At 51.8% G+C, this 12,624-nt stretch overlaps 1 protein-coding gene across 5 annotated transcripts in view; it reads right to left on the reverse strand.

Moving 5' to 3' along the window:
• The window catches only part of BCORL1 (BCL6 corepressor like 1), a 60,879-nt gene that overhangs the window by 11,220 nt on the left and 37,035 nt on the right, over positions 1-12,624 (reverse strand). For all 5 annotated transcript variants that reach the window (XM_057719016.1, XM_057719019.1, XM_057719015.1 and 2 more), the window contains 4 exons: positions 9,714-9,937; positions 5,392-5,613; positions 3,055-3,221; positions 2,106-2,251 (listed from right to left, as the gene is read on the reverse strand). In XM_057719016.1, coding sequence (XP_057574999.1) covers positions 2,106-2,251; positions 3,055-3,221; positions 5,392-5,613; positions 9,714-9,937 — 759 coding nt within the window. The remainder of the gene's footprint in view (positions 1-2,105; positions 2,252-3,054; positions 3,222-5,391; positions 5,614-9,713; positions 9,938-12,624) is intronic.

Genomic DNA, 12,624 nt, shown 5'->3' on the forward strand with positions numbered 1-12,624 from the left:
CTCTACCTTTAATCGGCACTCAGTATTTGCATGGAAAAGAGGTGGCCCAGTTTTAACACTCCTTTCAGCTCCTCGCCCCCATTATGAAGTTATAGCTCCATGCCCATAAAGCTGAGAAACAATGTCAAGGTTTGAATGAAGGTGTTCAGCCTGGACAGGCTAGGAAGTACCAGAATTAAGAAGAGTCTTCTCTTGCGTCTGCAACTCATACTAGCATTTGAGTTAGTTTAAGGAGGCATCAAAAGGCTTTCTAGTAGTTGAGATTAGTTAACAGACAAGAGAAGAGAGAAAAATGTGTTTATTTCTAACTTTTTTAACTACTTATAATGGTTTCAATATTCAAACTCCTTGGGGATTTTGGAGAAGGGGTCAGGGAAGAAAAGACTTAGCTTACTACGGTGATCAGAGACAGCTTTATTTGGACCCAGAGGGCCCCAAGCCCTCAGGAGGGCAGTCTCTAGCCCAAAGAGACCCCTGGATGAGACCTGATGATTAGAGGAGAGCCTCGTGCAGTGCTTTTATCCTGTTGAGATGGTCTGGATGTTCCTGCGTGCCAGCTTTTGCTGGGAATCGCGTGGAGGTGAGTACGCGCAGCGCGCGCTGGGTGGGGAGAGGCCACAGAGGGTGGCTTGCCCCGAGCCCCGCACCCTGGTGATGGTCTGGCTAAAGTGAACAAGAGTCCTCACCGGCCCAGAACAAATGCCTGAAGGAGTACCCCCAAGCGGCTCTGCCCCTCACAGACAGGGACCTGGGACCCCAGAGCTGGCAGAGGGAAAAGGCGGTCCTCCTGCTCCAGCCAGAGAGGCTGGGTCCTGCCGTGGGGCGGGAGGCCTGCACACGGGGGTGGGGGGGCGGCCAGCCAGGATGAGCTGGTTTGGCTGAGGACTGAATGGGGGCTGGCAGAGCAGGAGTTAAGGCCTCCCTCTGCGGCCTCCCATCACTCCCCCTCCAGCTTTTATTAGTACCTAGATGGCACTTCCCACATAGTGCCCCTGCCACGGAGACCTTTAGTTCAGGTTCCTTTGTTTCTCCCTCCATCATCAGCTACCTAGTTAACCTTTGTTCTATAAACAAATGAGCCCCTGGTTGGAGCCCAGGACTGTATGGGGGGGCGGGGGGAGCAGAGAGCTCGGGACTGAGGCCACAGCATGGGAAAGAGGGAGCGGCCTCGGGCAAATCCTTAGCCCTGTGGGCTTCCAGGAGAGAGGGGCTCTACCACAAACATCGAAGCCTCTGAGGAGGATCAGTGACACAACTCCCAGCTGCTCCATCCGACCAACTGCTGCTCAGGCAGCCTGAAGAAGTCACTGCTAGAGCAAGGGCCAAGCTGTGATGTCACGAAGTAGGCGTGGTTCCTTTATTCAGAGGTGAAGTCTGAGGAGATTCCCATTGAGCATGCCCAAGCTAGACTTCCCTCCTTCCCTCCTCCCCGCTGCCCAACTCGGTAGAGCTATCTAACTGCAGACAAACAGCTGTCATCCGCTAATGAGAAAATAAATGCAAGCTGGCTTGTGGCCCTTGCCATGGGCCTTAACACTATTTTTCCAGAAGGGGCAGGTGAGGGAGGAAGAGAAAGGAACAGGAGGATGCAAAGGGAACATCACAGTTACCACAGGGTGTGAGGAATAAAGCATCGGGAGGGGTCCCAAGGGTTGGACTTTGATCATCAACAGGGAGAAAGTACAAAGTGCAGAAACAAAGCAAGCCGTTAAGTGTCACTTCTTTGCAACTGACATACCATTCAAAGCACAAGTCCACACATTTTGCCCGCAACTAAATCTATTAGTGGGGCTGCTGTCTCATAGGGAGGCCTAACCCACATACCGAACGGGGAAATGGGTCCCTGTAGGCTACCAGGGCCCTGAAGAGGATGCATGCGACACGGACACTCACAGCACCGGGACAAGAGGAAGCGACCTTTTGGCTTTTTTTAAAGTTCATAGAGATTTCTGAGCCGCTGGAAGGAAAGCCCGTGAAGAGGGCTGACGCCCCTCATGGGAGCTGCTAAAGATGAAGGGAGATGAAGGGAGATGAAGGGCATCTCGGGAGCTCAGGGATCAGAGGCCACCCCCAGGAACGAGGCTTTGAGTCTGGGCCGTACTCACCGCTGAGAAAGCGCTTCATGGTGTCGCTGCTGGCCAGCTTCATGGCCGTCTGTCCTGAGTAGGTGGCCAGTGTGGGGTCGGCCCCATAGGACAGCAAGAGCCAGATGGTCTCCAGGTTGTCGTTGACCACAGCATCGTGAACTGGCCTGCGAGGTGATACAGGGTGAGAACGGCAGGACCCAAGTGGGAACCTGGGTGTCTAGGCCTCAGGCCACCCCATCAGGGAAAGCAAACTGAGATGACCCCAGTGCAATGTGGATAAGACTTAGGGCGGGGAAACCACCACTGGCCCGCACCGCCCTCTATGTCCCCCACCGCCTCTCCTCCCTCCCATTTCTCTCTCTTACGTTCCCCACACCATGACGGGAAAGTCCCTAGGATACAATGGAACTCTGCTGGTAGCTCTGGAGCTCAGGAGAGAACAGGCCCCTGCCTGAGGATAAACTTAGAGCAGATGCTGGGGGATATGAATGGAAAAACCCAGATGACCGCCCCAGAGCGCAGATGAGCAGAGCTGTTCCACAAACCAGGCTGGCGGCCAAGCAGAGCCAACATCCTTTGAGCCAAGCCCCCCTGCTCAGTATGCAACTCATGTCAGTTTCACCCAGGAAGTAGGCCTTCAGATAGAGCACAGGAGAATGGGTGCAATTTCTTTAAGACACGGCAGGTATCTTTTTTTTTTTTTTTAAGTTTATAGAGATCAAATCGAGAATCAAACCTGGGATATTACCCTAAGGTCAGCCTCCCAATTCCTAAAGCCCGAGATTCTGCCCGAGACAGGTGCATGGGATGATTCCCCAGACAACCCCAGCCTCCCCTCAGTGACCAATGTGCACGGGTCAGCCAGGAACTCATCCAGCCCTGCCCTAACCCGGTCCAAATGCGGGTAGGTTCTCTTGAGGGAGGGGCTGAGTGAGGGGGTTGGGGGCAAGGGGAGCAGCCTTCTTGCCTCGTGCCATCCTGTGCGCTGCAGTTCACATTGGCCCCGTGCTCCAGCAGGATGTTCAGGATGTCGGTCCAGCCCCGGGAGCAGGCCTCATGCAGGGCGGTGTAGCCAGCGTTGTCGCGGTGATTCACATCTTCACTGTCTTTCTGGAGGCAGTACAGAACCACGTCCTGTGCGGACAGGGAGAGCGCCATGAGCAAATAGAGGCCGAACTCTGGCGATCACCCCCGTTAGGTTCGAAGCTCTCCAAATGTCCGAAGAGTCTCAGAACCTGCTCTTTAGTCCAGAGACTTACAGGCAAATCTCAAAATCTCTTGTCAACAAAATCTGTCCTGAGGTGCCATCACCAGGGGCTCAGCTTTGGGCTGTGTCCTCAGCAGTGGGGAGACATCTCTAATGACCGAAAATACTCATCTGGGTGTGGGTTACTGGCATGAGGCCCTCAGAGAGGCTCACCTGCCCACCCAGAGCTCAAACACTCAGGCCTCAACTGTCTGAGCACCCGTTCATAGTCTGGGGCTTTGCGAGACAGCCCCAGACCAGAGAAATGAGACATGTGCTGGCAAGCACTGACTCTGGCAGTAATTCGAGAACAAGGAAGAAAGAATTGGTTTAAGTACTATCCCTGGACGCTAGTTTTAATTGTTTTAAGTACTATCCCTGGATGTTTATCCCAGGGCGGTCAATTCCAGCCCTCCCCTCAAATCAAGACTGTTCCGCGTGTAACCCAGTATGGCCATCCATAGTCATGATTAGCATCCCTGGGCTGAGATGACATGACCAGAAGCGGGCCTCCAGGCCTAGAAGCAGCCTAGCTAGTCTGGGATGAAGCTGGTGAATACGCTGAGGGCGAGGGAAGAGGCAGCCCCTCTTCTGAGGGAAAGAGGCTGACAGCAGCTACTAGGGGCCTCCCATCAGCTCCCCCAGGCCCTGGTGAGATGGGACTCAGCCATCCTGACTGACAGCTAGCTCACCGGCTGGCTGGCTAGAGCTAGCGAGCACGTGAGCCTGTGTACACCTGTGTGGGGGTGCTGCCTCCTGGATGCGGGAACCCTCATGCTGCCTCTACCCAGGGGATCTCAAGGCCCCCTATCCTCCTCACCAGTGCAGATGCTGTGTCTTCCTCCAGGCCTCAGACTACTACTCCTCCCTCCCCTCCCTCCATCCCGTGATAGTCTGTCCGACCTGCTCTTGCCCGTCCTCCTGACTGGTTCACCTATGGTTTCCTGTTGGATGGTTTGGCCCCAGGTAAAAGAAATTCACTTACAGGGCAAGGGTTGGTCATCATTTTTTCTTTATATCTCCCTTGGCAGCTATCCAGGCCCCCACACTAGGTGCTCAAGACAGATAGGTGGCTTGCCAGTGAGACACTGTCACAGCGGCTCTCCCATGCCAACTAGGCTTGCTGGGAGAGCCACTGTCTTTAAATGAGTCACTTATGGGTATCAGACACCTTTAAAAAAAAAAAAGAGGGCCTACTCTACAGCCCAGTAGCTCCACCCTTCAGAGCAAATCCTGGGGAAATAATTGGTGTGGCATGCAAAGACATATGGTCAAGGAGCTCATATCAACAAAAATGCCCAACAACGTAACTGAATGATGGCAAATGAGTAAGGCTTCTGCCCCTACCCTGGCACTTGGGAATCAAAAAGACTTTCGTGTGAATTCAGACTCACATATACCCAGTCGTTGAGTGATCGTGGATCATCACTTGACATTGCTAATCTCTGATTTTCTCACCTGTAAAATGGGGTTAATAAAACCTACCTCCACAGGCTTACAGTGAAGATGAAAGGACACAAAGTAATGAGAGCTCTTAACATGACAAAAGAGGTGCTCAATAAACACCAGCTTCCTTTCCGGCTTTCTTTCCAAGATCCATGGGGAAGTAGCATAAGGTGGAGTGAGCTCAGCTCTGCCCCTCCAATGTACTCCTGAGCCCTCCACTACCGGAAGCCAAAACGAGGGGCAGCTGGAGGGGGATACAGGAGGGAGCGATGCTATCACCCCCGGTCCTCTCTGAGTCGGGGAGCCACGGCACAGGGAAATTCAAGACAACATAAAACCCCCCAAATCCCACTTCTAGCCTAGGAATGTATTGGATGATATTGTGTCACCATTTCAATTCTGTTCATCCTAAATTGCCTTTCAAACCAGCTTGCATTCCCACACACCATGTCAGGGGAAAGGTGCACCCAGAGGCCATCTGTGCAGTAGAAGGAGGCCAGCCTGGGCTCAAGCCCCCCAAAAAGCCCTGCCCAGGCCACAGAAGAGCCAATGGGGAGAAGCTTCTCCACAGATGCTCGGGCAATGGCATCCTGTGGCTGGGGGCCTCCTTACCTTATAGCCAAGACGGGCCGCCCGCTGCAGGAGGGTCTCGCCAGCATTTTTGTTCACTATGAGCCGACGAGCCTCTGGGGGGATCTGCCGGGCTGTAGGTGACTCGGAGGCCTCCTCTGGGCCAGCACTTCGGGACTTAGAGGGTGTGCATGGTTCTGTGGGTTTCACTGGGGTGGGAGATTTGGGAGCTCGTGTCTTCTGCTGGCTCCAACGCCCTTTGCCCTGGAAAGCAGAGACGCAGTCCTAGATCAGCACAGGTCCCCACACATTTCCACCCGGTAAGCAGATGGTAAGGAGTTCAAGTCCTCAACCCTGGAAACCAAGGAATAATGAAGGGATTGGAAAGCACAGGTTGAGGGGCCATCCCAGCCTCTCCCAAGCACTCTGCATGCCTTCTTTACCTGCCTCAACCCCCATTTATTGAGGATCGAGTCATCTCAATAAATAAGCAGAAGCAAACTCTCAGCATAAAGAGAAGTGGAGACAGCTAGCTTTGACTAAAGAGGCACAGCTGTGGAAGCCTTCACTGTTGTTGCAAAAACCTTCCCCCCACATCCAACCCTCACCAGGCTTTTCCCACCTCCTGCCACACTGTGTCCCTGATCACACTCGTGCCCACCTAGGCTGGTGGAAAGCGCTCAAGCTCGCCAATCAGACAGACCAGGTTTTGAATCCTGCCTCTGCCAGCCACTAGCTATAAGACCTGGGGCAAGACCCAACCTCTCGGAGCCTCACTTTCTCCTTTGCAGGGTCCTTGAGATAATGAACTAGAGCGGCTCCGGAACAATGCACAAGGTAGGTGCTCACAAAATGTTAGTCCTTTCCTCATGATGAATGACCCCTGCATGTGTCCTTTATCCTCCCATTTTGAACTGAAACGTCTAGAGCAAGTTCCCATGCCTGGCCCACCATAGCTTATTGAGTCTACAGGGGCAGGTAACTTGTCTCTTTCCGATGAGGGGAAGGGACTTCAGATGGGGAGGAACTGTGTTCAAGGAGCTGTACTCAAGGAACCAGACCCAAGGCGCCTCATCTGCATCTGGACCTAAATTAGATGATGAGATTCTAAACTTGGAGTTGATGCGATAAGTGAACAAGACTTTGGGGGCCTTGGGAGAGGAGGGTATGACTTGCATGTGGAAGGGACAGGAATCACTGGGGGGCCAGAGGGCAAGCATGTGCCCTCATCAGACTCTAAGATGGCCCCCGATGATCCCCACCTTCCGATATTCATGCTCTTGTGCAGCCCCCTTCTGCACTGGAGAGGGCCAACAGGAGAAGGCAGAGATGACAGTGTCTGGCTTCCAAGGCTAGGTCCTAGAAGACAATGTGGCTTCTGCTTTGTTCTTCTTTGGAACACTTGTTCTGGAGGAAGCCAGCTGTCAGGTCATGAGGACACTCACGCATCCCTTTCGAGAGGCCCAGCGGGCAAGCAAAGGAGGCTCCTGCCAACTACAAGCATCAACTTGCCCCCATGCGAGGGAGCCACTCTAGAAGCAGATCCTCCAGCCCCAGGCAAGCCTTCAGACGAATGGAACCCTGGCTGACACCATGACCGCAACCTCATGCACGGGAGACCCCAAGCCAGACACAGCGAAGCTTGCTCCTCAGTTCCTGACCCCCAGAAATTGTATGACACAATACATATTTATTGCTGGGTTCAGCTGCTAAATCTTAGGGTAGTTTGTTGCACTGCAATAGATGATGAATACATCCCACTTACCCAAGTCCGTCAGAGCATCAAGGTCTCACTTAAATTCTATGTCTTCTACAACATTCTACAACACTCTGGTCCCCACTGCCCTCTTTCTCTGCACACCCAGAACACCTAGTCTGAATCACATCATCCAATGCCTTACGTCTGACTGTCAATTTCCTTCTGCTGTTTCACGGGCAAGTCTGGCGCGCCCTGCTACGTTTCAAGCTCCCCTGGGTCAGGGTTCGCATTGTCATCTTCTCTTTTGTTCCTTACAGCACTTAACTCGGGGTTGGACACATCACTGCAACAGGCATTTGTTAACTTGGTTCAAGCCAGCTATATGTAGAGCCCTGGGCAGCCAAAAGAGTTGCCTAGAAAGACACAAAGGCAGGAAAGGAATGGCAGCAGGGAAAAGACAAGGGCCCAGGGCGTTTGTTTTCTCTGGTAAATCCCAAGACAAGAGCTGTCATCTGTCCACATTCCGAAAGGGCAGAGAGGTACAAGAGCGAGCAGGAAGGCACCGGCTATGAGTGTAGAATGCTGCTTTATTGCCAGGAGAACAGAGGTGTAGAACGGTGATACTGTAGGATGCTGGGTAAAGTATCCAGGTTTTTGCTAAGCCAAGCCAGGAGCCAAAGGGTGACTCTCCTTCTAGGGGCCAGAGCTGCCAGAGACAAGGGAGGCTGCCTGAGAGAGGGAGGAGCAAGAGCAAATGGGGGCCACCTCCCCCTCCCCCCGTCCCCCCTGGCTCGGAGCCCCTGTGGGAAGAAGCCTTTGGCGGATGCCCCAGCTTTAGTGTTGCAGACGCGTCCCCCGCCCTCCCCCCGCCTTGCTTCCCACTACAAAGCACCGTGCCATGGGGGCAACCAGAGCAGGTGGTGGTGACTGGGAGAGAAAGAAAGGCAGGAGGGAGAAAGGGAGGCCCTGCGAAGGGACAAAACCTCTCTGGGAGAACATTTCAGCGGACACACCGCCAGGCAGAATAACCAGACAGAAGCACCAGCGTATGCTGCTGAATGTCAGGCGGCTGGTCACCTTTGTGTGGGACGGGGCCATCTGAGTGTCTGGAAAGAGCAGGGTAGGGGGACGCCCACCTTTCGCCAGAGCTGCTCAGGGTTGCAGTGTCTCCCTGCCCAGCTGCCCCCTCTCCCAGTGTCTCCAGGATACAGACAGAAGCCACCCGTTCATAGAGTGGAGGCGTATGGAAAGAGTGGAGGGGAGTGCGCCAGGGCCAGCCTGGCCTGCCTCACACCCCAAGTCTGTCATTCGGGCCACTGAGTAACCTCGAGCAAGTCCCTTAACCTCCCCAAGCCTCAGTTTCCTCGCCATAAAATGAGGACAATAGCGCCTACCTCCAACAGCTGCTGTGGCAATTAAGAGCGATCATGCGAGCAGAGCACCTGGCACAAACCAGGCTTCCCCGCTCCTGCTGAGGCCCCCTCCAGGGGTCCCAGGCAACCGGCACTCTGCCTTGCCTCTGTCCCCTCACTCTTGCCTCAGCCTGAGGCTTGAGGAGCTACACCAACCTCAGAGAGAGCACTTTACTGTTATCAAAGCCTTTCACATCCGTTGCCTCCTTTGTTCCCCCAAGTACCCTCGTGAGATGGAAAGGACATGAAGTATCATCTCCATTTTTAAAGATGAAGAAATAGGCTTGGGTACTTTGTCTGAGCTGGAATCAGATTCCAGAACGAGGAAGGGGAAAGGAGGAGGGACTTGAGCACCTGGGTCTCCTACCTTTTGCCAGTGCCACTCAGGGATCCCTGCTCTGGAGCTGGAAAGAGCCGTAAGAATCACAACCACCAAAACAAGCCCAGTATGACCTTTTTTTTTTTGGTTGTCAAGACAAACACATATTACAGGTACACATTTGAACCTGAGTCTCACTTCTCTCAAACATACAGCTCACCCAAGATAAGGACTGTGTAATTTTTTTGAATTGTACAGTGTGGAACTCAACACCAATGCCATGCACATCAGACCCGAAAGAGACATCAATTTTGAACAAGGGTTCTAGAACTCCTGCCTGGCTATTGATTGGTGAGTGCCCACTTACTGCTCCTCTGCTTCCATGAGAAGCAAACAAACTGAGGAGTGGGGTTGGGGAAATACAGCTATGACTGGCCCAAGTGGAATTCCTTCAGCCCCACCCTGAGGCAACCTTTGTCTGGACATCCTTGCTTCTACAAGCTATTTTCTACCTTGACTGACTCAGAAAGCTCCCTGATTGGTTTCCAGTGAGTTAAGCCCAGACAAAAGCTTCTTGATTGGATGTTAACAAGCTATTCAGGCTAACATCCTGCCATATTCTTAAACTATTCCCTAACTCAAAAGAGATACAAGGATTGTCAGCGAAAAGCCATCATGGGCCAAACCCTACAGAGTACAGATGCTTATTGTTAGCTCTAACTTTAGTTCCCGTTCTTCAAATCCACACCCCAACCCTTGTAGAACTAGTTTAAAATATTTTAATAAATATGGGTTAATTTGATCCTTCCATGCACTCACTCACTCACTAAGTCACTCAGAAGACTGCTGATCAAGGCGCCTATGGAAAATCTGCCACCCTATCCCACCCACCCCCAACGCCCCTCCTTTACAACTCCCCTGGCTGGTAGTGTACCTTTGCCTCTTCTGAGACCGTCGCCATGTGCTTGGTCTTGCACTTTCGTTTTCCTGATGGCTTTTCTGAATTTTCAAGGCAGGCTGGCTCCTCTAGGTTATTTGGGAGGAAACCATTTGGTGAATCCGAGATCCCCTGGGCTTTGTTGGGCAAGAGAAGGTTTCTGTTCCTGAGGCGGTGCTCCGAACTTTGGGAGGAAGTCTTCTGCTTACGGGCCTTTAAGTCTGAAGGCAAGAAACAGGAAAGAATGGATGTCAGGGAAATGGAACACAGAAAAGCAACGCCTTCCTCTAAGCTGAATCAGAGGACTTTGGGGATTAGAATCTCAGTACAAAGTTGTGTAACTATTCGCTACCGGTATCTGGTAGTGTCGACTACTCCACTAAATGCTTCTCGAATAGACGCTGTGCTTCCATATCAAAGTTCCTCCTCTACGAGCAGGAGACAACTCTCAGCCCTGCTAGCAGGGGATGGCCCTTCTGGCTGCCCCTAAGATGAGGGTAATTTTAAAAGGATTTCCCCATAGCCCAGAGCAAATCCGAACTTTCTTTTCAGTTCCCCCCCACCCCCACCGACTTTGTCTCTTTCTCCACTCCAATATGAAAACAAAATTAGCAGCTCTGCTGAAGTGAAGTATGAAGTATACTGGGGTGGGGAGTAAATGGTAGAAGGCTTCCTTCATAGCCTCAGCTCTACCCGTCTGACTGCCCTGTTGGTCTCTCTCCAAGTACACAAAGATCAAAGCCACAGAAACTCCCTGAAACCAGAAGCTGCCATGGGCTGACTTAACTGGCGGGCAATCACAGAAACCTGCTGCCTTCCGAGGCTGGAAATCAAGTCACTGGGACACATTGGGCAGCATCTCTAATACTAGCCATAGCTCACTGAACAGAACACACTCCAGTTTCAAAAAGGCCTGCTAGGAACTCCATTACCAAGAGCCTCATCCCACAGGGTCAGTCCTAAACCCCATAGGCAGGGGAACAGATAGAGTTTATCCTTATCTTTTAACATTAGTGTTACATGGCTTGGCCACTAGCTGTGTGACTGCTGAGGACAGGTCATAATCTCCCCGAGCCTCAGTTTCCATGTCTGTAAAATGGAGAGAATATAACCCATATCACCCCTTTATAAAGTGTTATAAAGAGTAAGGCACCATTATTGTATTATTTAAATGTAAGCTCTTTAGGTAGGGCCATGCCCATGTGTTCTTTATCTCCCCCACAGGACTGGCCACCGTGTGCAGTACACGGCAAAAGATCAGTATGTCTGTGAAGTGAGTTACTGCAGCCTCAGTTTCTCCAAGTTGTGAAACGAGGGGGTTGAGCAGGATCCAAGGGTTCTCAACTCGCCTCCCCTGACCTCGGCACGTGCTCTCACATGTGAAATCGCCAAGGGCAGATCCGGATGTAGGAGGCATCATTACAGCACGAGGAATTGTCTGCAGGTTACACACAGCGCTTAGAAGGCCAGCTGTCATACCACCTCTTCTTCCCAACTAGCCCCAACCCACTAGTGGGTCCCCACATCTGTCTAAGAACCGCTGTGCTGGATGGCTTCTAATGGCACTTCCAGCCAGCATGTTCTCAACCAGGCCTTTTGATGCAACAAGTTTGGGCTGAGGCAAAAGAGGAAGGAACAGAACCGTGCCTTGTGAGGACCTCAGGAAGCACGGGGAAGCCATATTACAGCATTCAATGCCACAGGAAAAGCAGCAGCCCCTTCCCCATGTACTCAGGGCAAGCAGGCTGTGGAATGCATTCAGCTGTGGTGGAGCAGCCTCATAGCAGCACAGAAAGGAACAGGGAGTGAAGGTAGCAGGTGTGTGAGTGACAGTGGCTCTTCCTATCCCCTCTGCAAATCAAGAAGAGAGAGAACCAAACCCAGGATGAAAGGAAAGATCACGAGGCCCAGACCGGAGTAAAGTGACCTGTCCAGTTTGGTCTCTGCCTGACTCTCTGACGTCAACCTGAAAGAGGGCAGCAATAGGAGAGATCAGTGCTTTCCGAGAAGGGAGATGTTTGCCAGGGAATTCCTTCATGAAGAGTCACCACCAGATCTCGAGGAAGGTGACCAGACCACAGGCCAAAGCCAACAGACTCAACTCAAAATCCGCAGACCCGCATATGGAGGGAGAATGATCCACTTTCCAACAACTGGAACTGCCCCCACAACAAGCAGGATGCCTTGCTGAGTGGTGTTCCCATGCTCCCATTGAGGTGGTTAAGTTGAGGCTACCTGTCAAGAGTGCTGTGGAGATCTCCGCATGGGGTGGAAAACTGGGCCAGGTAACCTCAAATGTCCTTCTGGTTCCAAAAGCCGATAAGTGCCATAAGAAGCTTCCAAGCTTCTAGGAAACCAGACCTCATTAGAGAAGACTGGGTGATACAAAACATCCTCTTCATCCTAACACAAGTGGCTGAGGCCAACTGCTTGACAACTCATTCCTGACCAATCCATTATGGCTCTGGCAGAAAAATGGGAAAATCATCCCCACTCTCTCACACGGTTGATGAAAATTGGCTCAATTATGCTCTTAAGTGTAGGGATAAGTATTGCATATATCTCTACTTACACAGAGCCAGAAATGAGGTTCAGCCTTCTTTGCATTATAGCAAACCCAGAATCTACTACCCACTCAAACGTCGTTATTCAGTTTTCACTAATAAGGAGACTGCAGATATTTACTGGCAGCTCAGGATGAATACAGTATAAGAAACAATCAATTGTTGCTTCAAGGGCAGAGGTCAGAAAAAGAGTGAGAGACGGGTGTTCTCACTGAACCCAGACATATGCTTTTTGCTCATCTAGAAATCCACTATAGGAATGGGCCTGAAGAGCACGTAGCAGAATAAACTGATATGAGCCTTGGTGACAGTCTGTGCCTCCATGATTACATATTATGGCATTG

The sequence above is a fragment of the Hippopotamus amphibius genome, chromosome X (genome assembly GCF_030028045.1).
Source record: "Hippopotamus amphibius kiboko isolate mHipAmp2 chromosome X, mHipAmp2.hap2, whole genome shotgun sequence".
Taxonomy (NCBI): Eukaryota; Metazoa; Chordata; class Mammalia; order Artiodactyla; family Hippopotamidae; genus Hippopotamus; species Hippopotamus amphibius.